Genomic DNA, 19470 nt, shown 5'->3' with positions numbered 1-19470 from the left:
AATAAAAGGCTTTACAAAAATATTGGGAATGCAACAAAGTCCACATCGGTGGAAAGCTTTACAAAAAGGGGATCATAGCTATCGTCTGTTTTACAAAATGTGTATACTTTACAAAAATATGTGTTTGACAATGTCTTCAAATTTGTTCTTTCCCACAATTCTTACTAACGCCTCATCAATTTTCGAAAGGTCTTCATATCAACTTGTATGTATATCCCCAATAAGGCTGAAACATGGCAATCTAGTAATTTACGAAAATGATAAAATCTATTAGTATAATTTACGAAAGTAATTTACAAAAATATTGGACATTAATTTCAGTTCAAAAATCTATTGCCATTTAAGACACATGTCTTCTTAGGATTGAAAAAAAGAGATGTCTTATCAAGATTGAAAAAAAATGATAATTGTAAAATAAACCCAAATAATGATAATTGTAAGGGGAAAAAAAAAAAAACCAGACTTATAAATTTCCTACACAACTAACCAACCAAAGCCCAGGTTTCCATACTTACCACATCTCTACCTTGTTTCAATATGAAATGTCTTAAGGAAGTCCACAATACTTCAGACACAATGTTTCAATCACAAATTGTAAACATCAATGAAGCAATTAAATTGGACAAATCTGTTGTCAATATTATTGAAACAAAAGATGTTCGAAGATTATTAAAGATTATTGAAATTAAAGATTATTGAAACATGTCGGAAATTAAAGATTATTGAAATAAAAGATATCCAAAAATTAGAATAAATATTATTGAAGCATTATTTGATTGGTTGGTGTGTATATAATAGCATTCCAAATGAAATTATCATGCATTATTTTCAAAATACGAAAAATCGTAGAGGTTATCAAAATCTTATACAAACTAATAAATCTTACCAATTTTTTATGAACTGGTGTTTTATGCAATAAATAAAACTCAAAATCTGAAATAGTACCACTTTAATAACATAATAAGGCCTTGTTTGATTAACATGATTAATAATAAAATGAATTAGTGAAAGATTCGTTATCCAATCAAATTCGTGGCATAACCATTTTATTATGTATCCATTTATGATCCCCAACCCCTCTTAATATTCACTAATTTCGTTAGATTGAATCTGGTTAATACTAACAATCTTAATCCTATGCTATAATACTATTAATCAAACATGCACTAAGTGTGACATCAATAAGTAAAAAAAATTGTAAGGTTGTTAATTTGTATAACATTACCGTATCAACCTATTAATTCAAGGAGAAAAGAAAAAAAAAATAGATTAATTTGTTTACGAATAGGAAAATTAGCTAAAAAGTCAAAAAATCAACCCATTCTCTCTATTTATTTTATATAAGTGTTTTTGTATATAATTAAAAATCCAAAAAAAATAATATCACCAAAATATCATCAAAATAAAATTTTATAAGTGCCAGCGTTTTTATATAATCATCAAAATAAATAATTAAAATTTTATATATTGGGATCAAAATACATACATATATATATATATATATATATATATATATATATATATATATATATATATATATATATATTTGATTGGCCAAAAACACAAAATATTGGTCTAATTGGCAACAACTATCTGACCCAAAATATTGTTTGACTTAATCCCCAAAATATTGTTTTACTTATTGATTAATTCCCAAAATATTTGATTTCTTGATTAATCCAACAGTCCAGAAACTAAGATGAGAGAAAAGAACAACAAACTAAGATGAACAAAGAAAATAAGATGAACAAAAAATATGATAAACAAACTAAGATGAACAAAAAATATGACAACAAACTGAGGGTTTAAATAGAAATAAAAAAACTGTTTAGATCAAATCAAACACAACCCTTTATTGGCAAACACAACCCTTAGAAACAGATATAAAAAAATTGTCCGATTGGCCAAACAGGATAGAAGATTTATTGGCAAACACGGCCCTTAGAAACACAAACACAGCCCTTTAAATCAATGATCTGATTTTGACAAATATAAGTTAAGAACATCAAACAAAACAAATTTAAGTTGAGGGGAAAAAATCAATTTAATAGGATAGAAGATTAATCCCCATTCTCGGTTGTTTCAATAAATCGGACATATGTATTGGTTTTGTTAAATGTAACTACATTTTTGTTAATTAGTTTTTTTTTGTTTTGTTGTTATACTGGTTTAGAAACACAAACACAGCCCTATTGGTAGTTATTATATTGGTTTTTTTGTTAAATGTAACTACATTTTTTAACTTCATTGCTTTCTAATGGCTTAATATTATTTTCATTCCTTTAAATCTGTGATCAGCATTTCAGTTCATCCAAATGCATGTTTTTTGACAACTAAAGTGAGCCGACAATGTATTGCAGGATCTACACCTAATGGTGCTAAGCCAAATAAGGGAAAGAGTATTATAATCAAGAGTGTTATAATCTTAAGAATCGAAATGAGATGGACTTCAAGAGTGTTATAATCCAAATAAGCCAAATGAGATGGACTTCAAGAGTGTTATAATCACTCAAGATGAGTATAACATTTCAAAACTGTCGCCAGGTCCAGTGATAATTGTTTCCAATGCAAAATCTAAAGAATCGAAAGAAAATGGGAGTCTTCAAAATTTGGAGAATCAGTTCACTATATTTGAAATAACTCTTGCTCCAATGCAAATTGATTCTAAATGCAAGTTAAAAGAAACAAAAGAAGAGGAAAGTAGCATCATTGGCATTTCAGAATCTTCTTCATATCCTTTTCAAAATTGTCCCAATATATATACATCTTGGATATATATACATCTTGGAATCATATATAATACACACAAACACATACATATTGGCTTGTGTGTGAAAGAGAGAGAGAGATGGAGTAACCGTAGCTGGTGCAATGGGCGGTGGTGATCTGACCGGGGACAGGCTTGGGTCTGGTTCTGGCAGTGAGGACTTCCTTTTCGACTCCCATCTTTGAATCTTTGATCTCTTTTATTCTGGCATTGAGGACTCCCTTTCAACCCTTGTTCCCCTTTTGCGGTGGCTCCATCCGATGGAGAAAGAGAGAGAGAGAGAGTTCAAAATTTGAAAACAAAAAGAGATGAGAGGAGTAAGTGTGAAAGGGAGAGAGGGTGTGTGTTAAGAGAGATGTGAGTGAGATGCTTTCAGTCCTTAGATTGAATTAATCTAATGGTTTAAATTTTGACAAATGAACAAAAGTCCCATCAAGAGTAAAAATCTGAACTTCTTTGTTATGAAAAATGCTTGGGAGCACTAAAAGTAGAGCACTAAAAGGAGCACTAATGATGTGGCAGTGGGCCCCGCCCACTTTCTATGCCTTGTTTTTTTTTATTTTTTTTACCATTCTCAATGTATTAGTGCTATTAGTGATGTATTTTTTAATGATCTAAATCATTGTTGTTTTGTTACATAGATAACAAATATTTACAAATTACTAAGAATACTTAAAAACTTGTACCCACAAACATTCTTACCCTTTTCTTTAAATTTTTTTTTTTTTTTTTTTTTTTTTTTACTCATTTAAAGGGGCACAATCAATTGATATGGTCATCAAACTGAGTCCACGTAGGCAAATACATCATCAAAACCCCACCAATACCCTTAAAAGTAAAAGTCGTAATTACCTAAAAGGTTTTTATATATGATTACGTTGTTGTCAGTGGAAGAGATCCTACTTCAAATACATAAAAAAAAGAAAAAAGAAAAGGAAAAGAGGTCCCATTTAAGTAAAGTGTGTGCAATTGTTTAGGAATTGTTTGAGTTGTTCTAAATAAGTATATTTTTTAATTTATTATAAAATATGGATTAGGTTTGAAGTGATGTGGTAAAAAGGTAATATGATTTAAATAAAATAATATGATTTAAATAGAATAATAAATTTTTAACTTTTGTGAGTATATGCCAAACAATGTTTTAGTATTCATAAAAAAAAAAGCTTAATTCTACCAACAGGGTTAATTTTAGAAAAATGCTTGGGAGCACTAATTAGTGCTCCCACTAATTAGGTGGCAGTGGGTCCCGCCATTAATGATGTGATGTTTTGGTCTTGGAGTTGTATTTTTTTTTTTTTTTTTACTTTTTTAATGCATTAGTGCTATTAGTGGTGGTGTTTTTAGTGGGATGAATCATTGTTGTTAATTTTATAGTAAAGATTGGTTTGGCATTCATGAAAAAAGATAGAAAACTAAAAACTAAAAAATTATTAAAAAAGTTCAACAATTATCACTATTCACAAAAAAAATTATAAAAAAAATTAATTTACAAAAAAAAAATATACAAGTCAAAAAGTGTATTGAAGTGATGTGCTGTCTGCAGTGCTGGTGCACATTAGACAACCGGATGCACTTCTCATGATACACAAGACAATGTTGTTCAGGCCGTGGGGCCCATCATAGGTCCCATTTTGATAATTTGAACCGTTGAATGTATAGAATTCGTCGAACACTATATGTTTGTAAAAAATCACGTTGATCGGATATCGATAACTATATGATCAAATCAATTTTGTAAAAAAAATTGGACGGTAAAGAAATTAACGGTTGACAAAAAACTAATCTGATTAGATAGCTATTGATATCCGATTAATATAATTTTTTACAGGCATATAATACTCGACGAGTTCTACACATTGAACTATTCCGATTATCAAAATGGGACCCGTGGTGGGCCCCTAGGGCCGAATAGTATCGTCCAGTCCGATCTCAGATTGTAGGCAATCTCTTCTTATACATATTTGCTGCTTCTTGGACAATCCAAGTCAGTAGGCATTTAGATATAGTAGGGGTAAAATGGTAATTTTATTATTTTATACAATATTTTAATACACATTTTTTCGTAAAAAGTCAAAAAATTATCCCAGACAACCATTTTTTTTTCCTTTAACTTTTTTGTTTAAAAAGTTAAAAAAATGTACTTATTTAGGATATCCCAAATAACCCTTAAGACTTTTTAAATCTTAATTTAAAATTTAAGTTTGAGTTTCTACAGTTTTTGGTTGGGATTAATCATAAGTACATGTTGGAGGTCTTATTTTTAGCTTCGATATAGATGTGGTGAAATTTCATATAAATGTGCTACATATCCATTTGTTAAAAAAATAAAGATTAATTCCAAGTTAAGCTTTTGTTTCCGATGTATCTAAAAAGGAAAATTCCAAGTTAAGCTACGTCACTACTTACATTACAATTGGAGATAGATACACATACAACAGTAGTGATAATTTTTATTTTTTATTTTTTATCAAACCGGGCCATAGAGCTATGCGGTGATATAAGCAGTGGCGATCACACCTTATGCCTCGTTTGGAAATTATCATTTTTAGTTAAAAAGTTAAAAAATTATTAAATTAGTTAAAAAGTTAATAATTCATATCAAAAAGTCAAAAATTCTCTTTTCTCTCTATTTTTTGTACATCTTTTTGTAAAAAGTCAAAAAGTCATCTCAAACATATTAGTTTTTTTTAGCTCATATTTTAACCAAATAGTCAAAAAGTTACTAAATTAGCCTGTTCCCAAACGAGGCCTTAGTAAGTTTTTTTTATGTATATTATTTTTTTAATTATTTTTTTGAATTAGTACAACGGATCATTAAGATTTAATCCATGGTAGGCCCAAGGAGTGTTACTTGGGAAGAAATTGAGAAATTAATTTTTTTTGTAATCTTTATTTAGAATCTTTTAATAAATATTTAATTTAATTCAATGTAATTAAACAAAAGAACTGTTAACACATATTAGAGAAAATAACAAATCAGTGTATATTAAAAAAAAAAAATCAAATTAGTAATAGATTTTACAAATTTTATTATTAAGAACATAAACTATTTCATGTGTATGTAATTACTTTTTGAAAGTACAATTAATTTGTAAATTTTCCTATATTTTGTAGTATTTTTGAATTTTTTTTTTCCCTAAAACTCATGTATTTTTATTTTTTTATTAAAAACCAAACAAATAAATAAGCAAGCACGTGTGGAGAAGGCTTCTCTCATTCGGAAGTCAATTCCACACACACACAACCACACACACACACACACACACGCACACACTCTCTCTCTCTCTCTCTCTCTCTCTCTCTCTCACACTAAAAACTGAGTCCGTCTGCTTGCTCCATCATGTATATATAAATCAAAGCCAGCAGTGGCCGAGGGAAGCAAAGTGACGTTTATTTCCTTCCCAAGAGCTTTTCATTATTTGAAAAGCATTTAAAAGCACAAGAAAGCAGAGGGAAACCACTCTTCAGTGCCCAATCAATCCTATCTCCTCCCTTTCAATTCGGACTCTCAATCCACTATTGCCCACCAATCTCTCTCTCTCTCTCGCTCTCTCTCTCTCTCTCTCTCTCTCTCTCTCTCATTTCTTGGCTCACACGGACTCTTCACATTAAGGTAAAGACTCTTGGCTCCAAATTACGTGGGTCTTTCCTGTTTGTGTTTTCTGGTTTTTACTAAAGATGGTATTTTTTTTTCTTTTTCATTGGCTAAATAGTATAGATTAGTTTTTTTTTAATTGGCTATTCTGTTGAATGACTTTTCTGGGTTTCATGAATCCTGATTGATGATGATGCTGGTAATGGATTTTGCAAATCTTTGATATTTTCTTGATGGTTTTCTCTGCAACAATTGATCAAACCTCTTGTGGGCTTGAAAAATTTAGATATGTCTTTCATAGCAAATGTCATTTGATGAAATGGATCTTCTGTGAATCTTGTTTTCCAACTTGGGTTTTGAAACCTTTCTCTAGATATTGTTTTTTATTTTTATTTTTTAATGGGTATCATAAATTTATGCTTTTTTTCCACATTGGAGTTGTTTGGGTTATTTGATTCAAGCTGTCATTGTTTAAAATACTGTTATTCAATCTAGTTTCACCTGTTCATATTGGTACTTAGAACATACGAGTGTCCTCGGATTTCCGTGATTGATTGATTATGGAAATGCGATTTATTTATTTATTTATATTTTATTTTTAAGAATGGATATTGCAGATCTTGCTTCCTTTGACGGTTTTGTTTGCAGCATTTAATGTTCTTATTATTTGAACAATTTTGCATCTCATCTTCACACAGTCTGGCTTGTCTTGCTTCATACATACATGTACCACATAGACCAAATGGGTATTGTGGATTCATCATCATATTTTCATTGCTTTAGTGGCAAAATCTGATCTAATTTCCATGGGTTGGGTTGGAAGTCTCTGCAGTTCGTAAGCAAATAGAAGGAATTTTTTTTTTAAAGTGTTTTTACATTTCATTTTCTGACATTTCTCTGACAAGTAATTGGTTTGTCTCAACAGGAATCCAGATCTCATAAGCCAATCAAATTCCCTGTTGAAGTCGCATGGAGATTTCCTTTCCGTACCCCTTTGCTGTGTATAACGACTTAGTGAGTGGCTTTGAATCTGTTGTTGTAAATTCCATCAATCTGGGGGATGATGATGTGAAAACTCCAGTGCAGTCCTTCAGCTTTAAGGGCAAAGTCTCGGAACCCACCGCGTTGCAATCAAAATATTCAGGGCAGACGATGATAGAAGAATCTGTTAGCTTCAAAACAACAAAAACTGAAACAACTGTCTCGGTTGAAGCTCCTTCAATTGAAAAAAAGGATATGTTCATCACATCTAGTTGTACCGAGTGCTCAGAGATGGATTTTCAATCCCCACGGTTACAGAGCATGATCGATAAGATCACACAGTTGCCTACTTTGGATCTAAGCAACCCAAACCATGAAGCGGCAATAAAGTTGCAGAAAGTATACAAAAGCTTCCGAACAAGAAGAAAGCTAGCTGATTGTGCAGTTCTCATTGAGCAGAGCTGGTGTGTTTTCATTACCATTTGCACATTCTCTCTCTCTCTTTTTTTTTTTCCTCTTTACTTTGCATAAAGTCAATCAACTTTTACCTCCTTTTTAATGAAAATTAAAATAATTTCAGGTGGAAGCTACTAGATTTTGCAGAATTGAAGCGAAGTTCCATATCATTCTTTGACATTGAGAAACATGAGACTGCCATTTCCCGTTGGTCAAGAGCAAGAACCAGAGCTGCCAAAGTAAATTTGATCCAGATTGAATGCTTATGTTAATTTATCTTCTAAAATTTATTACCATATTTAACCATTTGTGGTTCTTGCCTGATATTTTTCAGGTTGGAAAAGGTCTATCAAAGAATAGTAGAGCCCAAAAACTTGCTTTACAACATTGGCTCGAGGCAGTAAGTAAATTACTTATGAACTTATTTTTTATTCTCGTCCATCCTTTGTTTGGCTGTTATTAAATCAGAGACTTTATTCATTTTTGTTTGACAGATTGACCCACGACATCGTTATGGACACAATCTTCACTTCTACTATGTCAAATGGCTTCATTCCCAAAGCAAAGAACCCTTCTTCTACTGGTAAGCTTTTAACAACTATATTAAAAGGAAATTGTGCATTTCATCAAAAGAGGTGTATTTAGAGGTTGAGTTTCACTGTGGTAGTAAACATGCTTATCTGTAAGTGCAGGCTGGACATTGGAGAAGGCAAGGAAGTTAATCTTGTTGACAAATGTCCTCGATCAAAACTTCAGCAACAATGCATCAAGTATCTTGGTCCGGTGAGCCACTTCGATCTCTTGAATTTCATTATTTTTTTCTCTTGCAATACAAAATTTCTCTAGGTCCTTGAGAACCTTGTTGCTGATATTTTTTTCCCCTTCTCACAGATGGAAAGGAAGGCTTACGAAGTTGTAATTGAGAATGGAAAGCTCTTCTACAAGCAATCAGGGGAGCTTATTGATGCCACCGGAGGACCCAATGCTGAAAAGTGGATTTTTGTCCTCAGCACATCTATGACCCTTTATGTTGGCCAAAAGAGAAAAGGCACATTTCAGCATTCTAGCTTCTTGGCTGGGGGAGCCACATCCGCAGCTGGGAGAATAGTTGTCGAAAAGGGCATTCTAAAGGTATAATTACAAGATTGAAATCAGATGGAAATTCTCATATATTCCATATTGACTAAGTTGAGTGATGATTCTTTGATGTTGAGTTAACAATGTTCTTTTTGGTCAATTTTCAACAGGCAGTCTGGCCTCACAGTGGCCACTATCGGCCAACACCAGAAAACTTTCAGGATTTCCTCTCATTCCTCAGGAGGAACAATGTGGATCTCACTGATGTTAAGGTAAATGTGAAGCTTCATTTCTATTGATTTCAGATCTCCTTCCAAGAGAAAGTAAAAGATCAGATACTGATTGAACATAATTTATTTATATCAGACGGATCCTGTGGATGAAGAAGAATCCCTTAGCAAACAGAGCAGTGTTGTACTGAGAAACGTCTCATCTGAAGAAGACCTGAGCGAAAAGGATGGCTTCGAGACAGAACTGATGGATAATGAGGACAAGACTTCACAGAAAACCAATTCAATAGCAGAGATTGCCACTGCTGCTGCTGCATCAGAACCTCCTCAACGAAGGCCATCTCACAACAATCTTTGCAAGCAACTACCTAATCTTTCAATACCAGATAGGGATGATTTGTTTGGGAAATTAAAGTTTGAGAATCAAGCTGTTCAGTCAAGTACCAATACATTAGCAATAGAATCCCCATTGGACGGTTATGAAACAGCAGAGGAATCATCTGCTTCTGATCAAGATCATATGGTTTTCAAGCAGGACTTGTCTGATGATGAAGAAGATGAAGAAAACAAGGAAGAGAAGATACCTCAAGAATCAATTCTGAAAAGGATTGATTCGCATAAAGGAATGAATTCATATCAACTGGGGAAGCAATTGTCTTGCAAATGGACCACGGGAGCAGGGCCTCGAATAGGTTGTGTGAGGGATTATCCCTCCAAACTCCAATTCCGTGCTTTAGAGAAAGTGAATTTGTCTCCAAGAACTGCTGGCCATTTCAGATCAAACTCCACTCGGGAATGTATACCACACAGTTTTAGTGGAGAGATAAACATCAGAAAGACAAGTTTTAGCGGGGAATTGCCTCGAATTAGGAATTATCCGCCACAAGTTTCTCCACTGTGTAAAGGAAGCTCGGCAATTGGAGTTACCAAACGGTCATGATGCATGAGATAGGGTAAATTCTTTGATTAATCTATTCTTTTGCATGGATAGAGAAGACAATATAGGAATTCTTTGACATTCTTTCTTCTATTTCAATCATGTATGTATTTTTTGTTTGTTCATCTTGTACAGTACAAAATGAGAATCTTGTACAATTTTGCAGGGTCCAGTACCCCATATATATCAAAAATGAAAGAAATTTATTTTTCTCAAATTTTTTTTGGCATTGTACTTGTGAACTTGTCACTGTATTAATAAACACTAAATTGAGGCATTTGGTTCTTAATTATTTTTATGGTTTTTTTACTAGTATTGAATTGTTAATCTTAGGATGACTACACAAACTCTTTGGTCCTGAAAGATCTTCAGCCTCATATTGATATGAGTGGCTATTGTTACCATTATTAGGATATAGCATTCCTGATCTGAACTGCTTGTGATGTTGTCAATGTTTTGAGATTAATTGGACTGTCAACACTCAGACATTTCTTGGTCATGTTGATCCCGAACTTGCCATCCAAGCTTTGAATGAAGTAATCAAGCAGTGTCACTTTTGCTGGCTTGGCATCACCTATCTGCAGGATGTAAAGCACCCGAGAGTTTATCTACCCGTGTTGTCTGAGTTTCAATTTTTATTCACCTGACTTCATTTCAATTACTATAGGCTAGATTCCTCCAACTGTGTCAGACTCTATAGGTATGTCGGTGAAAGTTCATGGTTTTTGTTGTTTTGTGTATGTTCTGATTTCCGGGAGCATTAATCTTTTGAAAAGATCACAAAATAAGACAGATAATTCTTTGCCAAGGTGCTTGTTTTCTTTTTCACGTCATTAAACTCTGGTACCATTTCTAATAGGAGGAATTAGAAGATTTGCTCTTATGGTTTCGACTACCTTTGCTTTTTTCTGGGTAGAGATGGGGTTCACACCAATGAAACCTAGTATAAGATTGTAGATATTATTTTATGCCTTTTGATGGACCTATAAACATTATTAGATTAAAAAAACGAAGAAGAAGAAGAAGAAGGAAACAACTGTGTCAATTGTGGAAGAACAGAAAAAAAGAAAAAAAAAGAAAAAAGAAAAAAAAAAAGAGAACAGTTCCTGTCAACCAAGTTACTTACTTTTTTTTTTTTTAATGTTTTTTGACAACGAACTCACAGACCTTTGAGTAGTTGTAGAGAACAACATTCTGTATGTACCCTAATTTAATGGATCTCACTGAGCTGAAGAAGGAAGTAATATATTTTTTTATAAATAAAACCATTCCAGGCTTGCAACAAATAAAATGTCAGGAATTGTTGGCCAAGTTATGAATACTGATCTATGAAGCTGTGCTACTATGGAGATCCAAAACATAAAGTTATTATAAGTACCTAGACAATATACAAATTGGAATCTAATCTATAATAATGTTGAGAATAATTAGTGACTCAAATCTTCCAAGTACAAGTGCAATATATTATTGTAGATACTTAAATAGGATGAATGAATTTGCAAAGTTGTACAGTCATGGAGATATAAAACATTACATTTTTAAAAGTACAGACAGCATATAGATCATAATCTCAGAATGTTGGATCGGTAATCTTGTTCACAGATTCAAAAAAGCTAAATGTGATGTATAATTATATGGTCATTGTGGCGTTATTGTTTTGAATATGATTGGATTTGCAGTTCATTACATTTATGTGGATGCGTAGAAGACAACATGAAGGGATAGACATTTATAATTGGCGGAAGATACCACCTGGTAGTGTGTCACATGTGTAGGAGATCAACCCAAATTGAGTTGGCAGCCACATGGAAGGGTGACCAACCCACATGGTAAAAGGAAGGCAAAAGAGGTTGGCATGAGTTGGCAAGTCATGAGGCTTGAGTTGGCAGCCATGAGGCTTGCCAACACACCCATGAGGCCTCCTCCACCTTCTGTTTTGGTGTATAAAATGGAATGGTGATGGTGAGTTGAACACACGGCAAACATAGAGAGAAACACACTGCTGAGAGAGAGGCACAAAACAGAGAGAGCTAGTGAGAGCTATATTCTGTTTGTGTATCAGAGAGTGTGAGAGAGTGTGTTATATAGAGAGACAGTGAGTTGAGAGTGTGTAATCTCCTCCATTTGTTGATATATAACAACATCGCTCCCGTGGACGTAGGCCGGTTTGCCGAACCACGTTAAAAGTCTTGTGTTTTTGCTTGTGAGTGTCCCCTGGTGTGCCCAAGATCCGCAACAATTGGTATCAGAGCCCGGGTGGAGAAAAATCGAGTTTTTTCCGAAAGTGTCACTACAAGAAAACATAGCAAAAAACACGGATTTTTAGCGACGCCGCGCCCCCCGTCGCAAAAAACGGTTTTTTGCGACGGTAACTGCACCTGTCGCAAATAATACCCCTTTAGCGACGGTACTGACCCGTCGGTAATGAAACCAAGCGGAGGGGTCGGAAATGCGGAAGTATTAGCGACGGTAAATAAAACCGTCGCAAAAAATCTTTTTTTGGAGACGGCATATATCATTTGCGACGGAAATTTGCCGTCGCAAAAAATGATTAATTCAAACGGCACCGTTTTGCCTTCTATTTGCGACGGTCTACATCATACCGTCGCAAAAAGTCCAAAAAAAAAAACCCCTTCTTTTTCCTCTTGGCTGCCGCTCGATCCTCCTCCAAAATCCCTAACTTCACTCCCAAATTCCCCAAACGGCCTACGAGGAAGACATCGGTGGTGCGGCGGCGACGGCTCCGGCGACAAGAGTGGTGCTCCGGCGACGACTCTCTCTCCCTCTGCGTATGCTCTCTCTCTCTCTCTCTCTCTCTCTCGGTCTGTGTATATATATATATAAATCTGTGTATATATATATATATGCAATGTATATAAATCTATATATATATATATATATATATAAATCTGAAATCTGTCTATATATATATATATAAATCTGTTTATCCGAAATCTATATATATAAATCTGTCTATATATATATATATAAATCTGTCTATATATATATATATATATAAATCTGTTTATTAATAACATACTTTAATTAAGAACATACTTTAATTAATAAATCTGTCTATATATATGTATATAAATCTGAAATCTGTCTATATATAACAGATTTGTCTCATGGTTATTAATAAATCTGTCTATATATATATATATAAATCTGTCTATATATATATATATATAAATCTGTTTATTAATAACATACTTTAATTAAGAACATACTTTAATTAATAAATCTGTCTATATATATGTATATAAATCTGAAATCTGTCTATATATAACAGATTTGTCTCATGGTTATTAATAAATCTGTCTATATATATGTATATATATATATATATATATAAATCTGTTTATTTTTTAATTATTATCAACATTTATCAATTATTATCAATTAGTGTTTTTAATTTTTTTAATTATTTTTATGGTTGTTTTCATTTATATCTCTTCAACCATTATCATTTTTTTTTCTATTTCATCAATAAATTATCAATTTTACCATTCAATCCTTCAAGTTTTTTATTTTTTTATTTTTTCCAAATCATATGCTCTAATTAGAAATAGTTTGTCAAAATCAATAACAGTAGCAACCTAACATAATGTGAAAAATTTTAATCTTATAATTTAGACAACCACATCATCCGGCCAAACAACTATTTTCTTATTCATATTATATTAGAGCATCTCTATCAAAATAGTTATTTTTATTTTTTTAATTAAAACAGTGATTAAATCACTAAATTTCAACTCCATTGAACTAATAACTATCAAGTTAGCTATTTTAGTTTTCGTAGTTTTGGCTCAGTAAATGCAGTTAGTAGTTTCAGCTAGTCAAACATTAAAAATATATTATTTTTGGTATTTTTTAGTTACTTGTGTTGAGTTTACGAACTTAAGAACGAAATAAATTAAACTAATACTTTAATTGTTTAAATCGTCTCAAATTATATTGGTGTGTAAGAAGATTCAATTACAAATAACCATGAGACAAACTCAATTATAAAGTTAATTTGAGACGATTAAAAAACTATGAGACAAACTCAATTACAAATAACCATGAGACAAACTCAATTATAAACTCAATTATAAAGTTAATTTAAGAAGGTTTAATTAATTTAAACCTTAAATAGGAATTTTAGACATTTCGTTAATTTGCCAAATAGGATGTCGAGTGAATATTTATGTGTAGGTATTATATTTAGAGTTACTTTGGTGAGATATTCTTGTGGATGTGTACAGATGATGGATAAGAGTTGGATTGATTTGCCAAATAGGATGTCGAGTGAATACATTAATGGGATTGATGAATTCCTTGTGTTTGCCTACACCAATAGGATTGAAGGTTCGATGATCAGTTGTCCGTGTAGGAAGTGTGAGAATCGATACTATTTTGTACGAGATGGTGTACGGGAGCATCTGATTTTGAATGGTTTTTTTAAAAAATACAAACATTGGATTAATCATGGGGAATCTTACATATCTCTGCATAGTAATCGAGAGAATGAAACATTAGCTAATTTAGACATTGGAGATGATATGATTGGAATGATACAAGGGGCTATGGGAAATCCACATGCCGGTACAAGTGTTGAGGGTGATGAACCACAGGGGCCTGATCCCCGTGCATCTGAACCCCAGCTCGGTCCAAATGCAGAGACTGCAAAGTATTTCAAACTTCTTCAAGATGCACAAAGTGAATTGTATCCGGGTTGTTAGAAGTTCACATCTTTGTCATTCATTGTTCGACTTCTACATTTGAAGGTGCTTAATCAGTGGACGGACAAGTCTGTTGACATGTTGCTTGAGTTATTGAATGAGGCGTTTCCGTTGGGTGTGAAACTCCCGGACTCATATTATAAAGCTCAAAAGGTCACAATAGATTTGGGCTTCACGTATGAGACGTGGGATGCATGTCCCAACAGTTGCATGTTGTTTCGAAACGAGGACGCCAATCTTGATAAATGTGTCATATGCAACAGTTCTAGATGGAAATCAAATGGTGATGGTGGTTCAAATGGTCCTAACACAGGTGGCAAACAAGTAGCTGCAAAACAGATGAGGTATTTTCCTTTAAAGTCAAGGTTGCAGAGGTTGTTTATGTCATCCAAGACGGCCAAGTTAATGAGATGGCATGCAGAGGAACGAACTGATGATGGTGTCTTCAGGCATCCTGCGGACTCCCTTGCATGGAAAGATTTTGACCGTCGGAATATTGACTTTAGTAATGATTGCCGAAGTGTAAGGCTTGGCTTAGCATCTGATGGTTTTAACCCATTCAGGACGATGAACATAGTTTATAGCACTTGGCCTGTTGTGCTCATTCCATACAACTTGCCGCCATGGATGTGCATGAAGCAACCATTTCTAATTTTATCGGTGCTTATTGACGGCCCGAAAGGACCTGGTGACAAGATTGATGTTTATATGCAACCGTTGATTGAGGAGTTGAAAGAACTATGGAATGAGGGTGTGTCAACATTTGATGCATCAACAAATCAAATGTTTCAAATGCATGCAGCTTTACTGTGGACAATTAGTGATTTTCCTGCATACGCAAACTTGTCAGGATGGAGCACTAAAGGAGAATATGCATGTCCTTGTTGCAATAAGGAAACTACATCGTGTTGGTTGAAGCATAGTAGGAAACAATCATACTTGGGTCATCGCAAATTTTTACCTACTGGCCATAAATTCCGGAAGGATAAAGTATCATTTGATGGTAGTCGGGAAGTCAGACTTAAACCAAAATTGTTGTCTGGAACTGAGATGTTGCTACAATTAGAATCTGAGGGTATTTTAACCCAATACAATAGGGATGACCTTAAGGAGAGGCATAGGAGACAGGTAGAGAAGGAGAAAGCTGGACATCGCACCCATAGTTGGAAGAAAAAGAGTATATTTTATGAATTGCCATATTGGGAGCACAATCTAATAAGACACAACCTCGATGTGATGCATATAGAGAAGAATGTTTGTGACAATGTGTTGTGGACAATATTAGGGGTTGCAGGAAAATCGAAGGATGGTGTTAATGCTCGGCGTGATTTACAAGATATGAATATTAGAAAACCCCTACATTTGCAGTTAAGAGGGTCGAATAAAGCCTATTTACCACCAGCACAATTCACGATGACCAAGGATGAGAAAGATTTGTTCTTGAAAGTGTTGAAGGAAGTAAGAGTTCCCGACGGGTATTCATCCAATATATCACGTCGTGTGCGCTTACATGATAGAAGCATTGGGGGTCTTAAGAGCCACGATAGTCATATTCTGATGCAACAACTTATTCCATTGGCTATTCGCAGATCGTTACCGAAGAATGTAATTGAACCCTTGATTGAATTGAGCAATTTCTTTAGACAATTGTGTTCGAAAGTGAATCGTGCGACGGATTTGCAATATATTAAAGATCGTATCGCTGTAACACTTTGTCATCTAGAGAAAATATTTCCTCCGAGTTTTTTTGATATAATGGAGCACTTGCCTATACATCTAGCTGATGAAGCGTTATTGGGTGGAGCGATTCAGTTTCGATGGATGTATCCAATTGAGAGGTATCTTCTTACTTTGAAGCAATACGTGCGTAATAGAGCTCGTCCTGAAGGATCAATTGCTAAAGGATATCTTATGGAAGAATGCATGAATTTTTGTGCACAATATCTCAGTGATGTGGAAACCAAATCTAGTCGACCCGTGAGGAACTATAGTGGTGCTGATAATTTGGGTCATGCTACTGGTGAAAACACAAGCTTTTATCTTGATAATACTTCTTGGGTACAAGCTCATCGGTACATCTTATGCAATACAAGCGCGGTTCAACCATTCATAAAGTAGGTTAAGTCACTCACTCAATATTTTATTATGTTTATTGAATTTTCAACTAAAATTTTTGTATGGCTAAAATTTCAATCTACACAGCAAACACCTTGAAGTACTTAAGCTCAAAATGTCTCGTGTCGACGATCATCAACTTCGGCGTGAACATTTTGAAACTTTTCACATTTGGTTCAAGGAACATGTATGTATTTAACTCTATAGATTCTAGTTACTTAAGTCGATGTACATTTTAAATTTTATATTTCGTGTTAAATAGGTCCAAACTTTGCGAAGGACTACTGATGTCATACTTTCTGAAGAGCTTATTCTATTGGCAAATGGTCCTCATAACCTGGCAAGGAGGTTCAACGGGTATATACTGAATGGGTTTCGGTATCGAGTAAAGGCCATGGATGATCGTCGAGCCACACAAAATTGTGGTGTAGCTTTGAAGGCAGATACCATAAGTTATGCTAGTCGAAAAGACAAGAATCCTCGTCTGGGGTCTGTGTACTATTATGAACAATTGACAGATATTGTTGAGATTCGATATTCCAATGAGAAGAAACATGTGTTGTTTAAGTGTGATTGGATTGACAACATTCACGGAAAGAAAGAAGATGTCTTCAATTTCACGTTGGTGAACTTCAATCATTTGTTGTACCGAGATGATCGAATTACCAATGAACCTTTCATCTTGGCGTCCCAAGCAGAGCAAGTTTGGTATGTTGCAGACCCGTTACAACCAGACTGGCAAGTCGTGGTGAAGATGTCTCAAAGAGGTTTATTTGATATGAGTTCAACTGATCCACAAATCGAGCCATACATGAGCCAACAATTGGAAGAAATATATAATGCTTCGTGATGAAGAAGTTGGTTGGGTGAGGGAAGCCGCATAAGGGGAAACAGTTGATGTTCAAATAGGCTGATATGCAATCAACATTAGTAATTCAATTAAGGCCAAGGTTGTAATTAATCATCAATTTCTTAATTTACTTTGTCTTTGTAATTGTATTAGTTCAAATCATGTCATATTATAGTTGATGACAAACCATTGTCTATGTTTCTAATGTCAATTAATGTTATATTGCTTGAAGATTATTATGGGAAGGAAGAGGAAGCCTGATCATCCCCGGCGCATGATGTCTGATGTGCTACATAACAGGACATCAGTAGCACCACCATTAGAGGAGGCATCACATCGGCCAGCATCGGAGGGGCCATTAGTGCCACCAACATCTGAGGGGCCATTACCACCGTATCGACCACCATCAGTGGCACCACAGCAGCTACCATGTACTCGGCCTCCACGCCTACCATCGGTGCGTCCACCATCAATGACACCACAGCAGCTATCATCATCAGCTTATGAGCCATCCGCATGTATTTAAATTTGCTTTGAGTTGCATGGAAATTATTTACACATACATTTATTTATGCTCATTATATATAACTTGTTTATTCTCATTGTATTTTGCAGACCCTTCGACTTCTTCACAGCCCACATCAGGTTTATTTGATATGATTTGTATTCACATTATTTAAATTTGCATTTGGTTGTTACCATTGCATATTGTTTATTATTATTGTATATCGCAGGTCATGTTAGTTCTTCATCGACCTCGACTAGGCGTGGTAGAGGATGTGCCAAGGGCATTAAAGAGTGGGGTACTGGTAAAAAGCTGCACATACAATTTGATGGAAATTACTGCCCAATAGGGGATAACGTGGCCAAGTTAACTACTCAACTTGGCATTATTGTCCGGAATGGTAACATTGTTCCTCTTACTTTTGTTGACTGGAACAGTGTGCCTGATGATATTGTTGATGCTATCTGGAAGGATGTGAAGGTAAAAGTATATTTTTGTCCACAAATTCGAATTCCAAATTTGTGTTATACTTAGCCTTAAACTTTGTATTTTATAGGACAATTTGAATATATGTCCAGAGGAGTACAAGCCAATCTGCATGAAAAACTGCAACAGCATATGGAAGGATCACAAGAACAAGCTTAAGGCTAAGTATTTCAAGCCTAGAAGTTCTGATCCTAATCTGAAGGATGATGTTTCTATGAACGTTGTGCCAAGCCAGTGGGAACAACTTGTAGAGTATTGGCGTACTTCCGATGCTGAGGTATACAATTACGTTATATTTATGATATGTAAACATACAAATCATATTTACATACTTACATTTGTTGAACTTGTTATAGAAAATTGCAAGTAGGAACGCTAAAAATCGGCGAGCTCACGGCATAGCTCATACCACAGGGCGTACTACTTTCTCTCAGATACGGCATGAGGTTTACATTTTATTGTTTTATTTTTCTATATAAATAAACATTGTATATTTGCAAATTATTTGGATTCTAATTTTCATATTTCTAAAAAAAAATTTAGATGACCAGTAAGGGGGAGTTTACTGATAAGATGAATGTTTGGCTTATGACACGTAGAGTAGATCACCCAGAGGTTATCCGGACCTTGGTAGTTTCCAAACACCTTTGATTGTATTTAAAGTTTATTTTTTGTGTGTCAACCATCTTAATTTCGCGTATACTTGTGTGTCTTATTCAATACAGGATGAGTTTAATCGTCAACTCT

At 34.2% G+C, this 19470-nt stretch overlaps 2 protein-coding genes across 2 annotated transcripts; both read left to right on the top strand.

The window, feature by feature from the left end:
* Positions 1-5982: 5982 nt before the first annotated feature.
* On the top strand, positions 5983-10260 carry LOC114277083 (IQ domain-containing protein IQM2). Its single transcript, XM_028218903.2, has 9 exons — positions 5983-6380; positions 7288-7807; positions 7924-8038; positions 8134-8199; positions 8294-8382; positions 8492-8582; positions 8691-8930; positions 9047-9148; positions 9243-10260. The coding sequence occupies exons 2-9, from the start codon at positions 7332-7334 to the stop codon at positions 10044-10046; spliced, it is 1983 nt and encodes a 660-aa protein (XP_028074704.2). The 5' UTR covers positions 5983-6380; positions 7288-7331; the 3' UTR covers positions 10047-10260.
* Positions 10261-18274: 8014 nt separating this feature from the next.
* Positions 18275-19126, top strand: LOC145803856 (uncharacterized). The gene is made up of 3 exons (XM_082897233.1): positions 18275-18377; positions 18467-18717; positions 18794-19126. The coding sequence occupies exons 1-3, from the start codon at positions 18275-18277 to the stop codon at positions 19091-19093; spliced, it is 654 nt and encodes a 217-aa protein (XP_082753359.1). The 3' UTR covers positions 19094-19126.
* Positions 19127-19470: the final 344 nt, after the last annotated feature.

The sequence above is a fragment of the Camellia sinensis genome, chromosome 12, assembly GCF_055761805.1.
Source record: "Camellia sinensis isolate YWXY chromosome 12, ASM5576180v1, whole genome shotgun sequence".
Taxonomy (NCBI): domain Eukaryota; kingdom Viridiplantae; phylum Streptophyta; class Magnoliopsida; order Ericales; family Theaceae; genus Camellia; species Camellia sinensis.
Note: the sequence above shows the minus strand (reverse complement) of the source record. Positions and strands in the feature narration are given on the sequence as shown.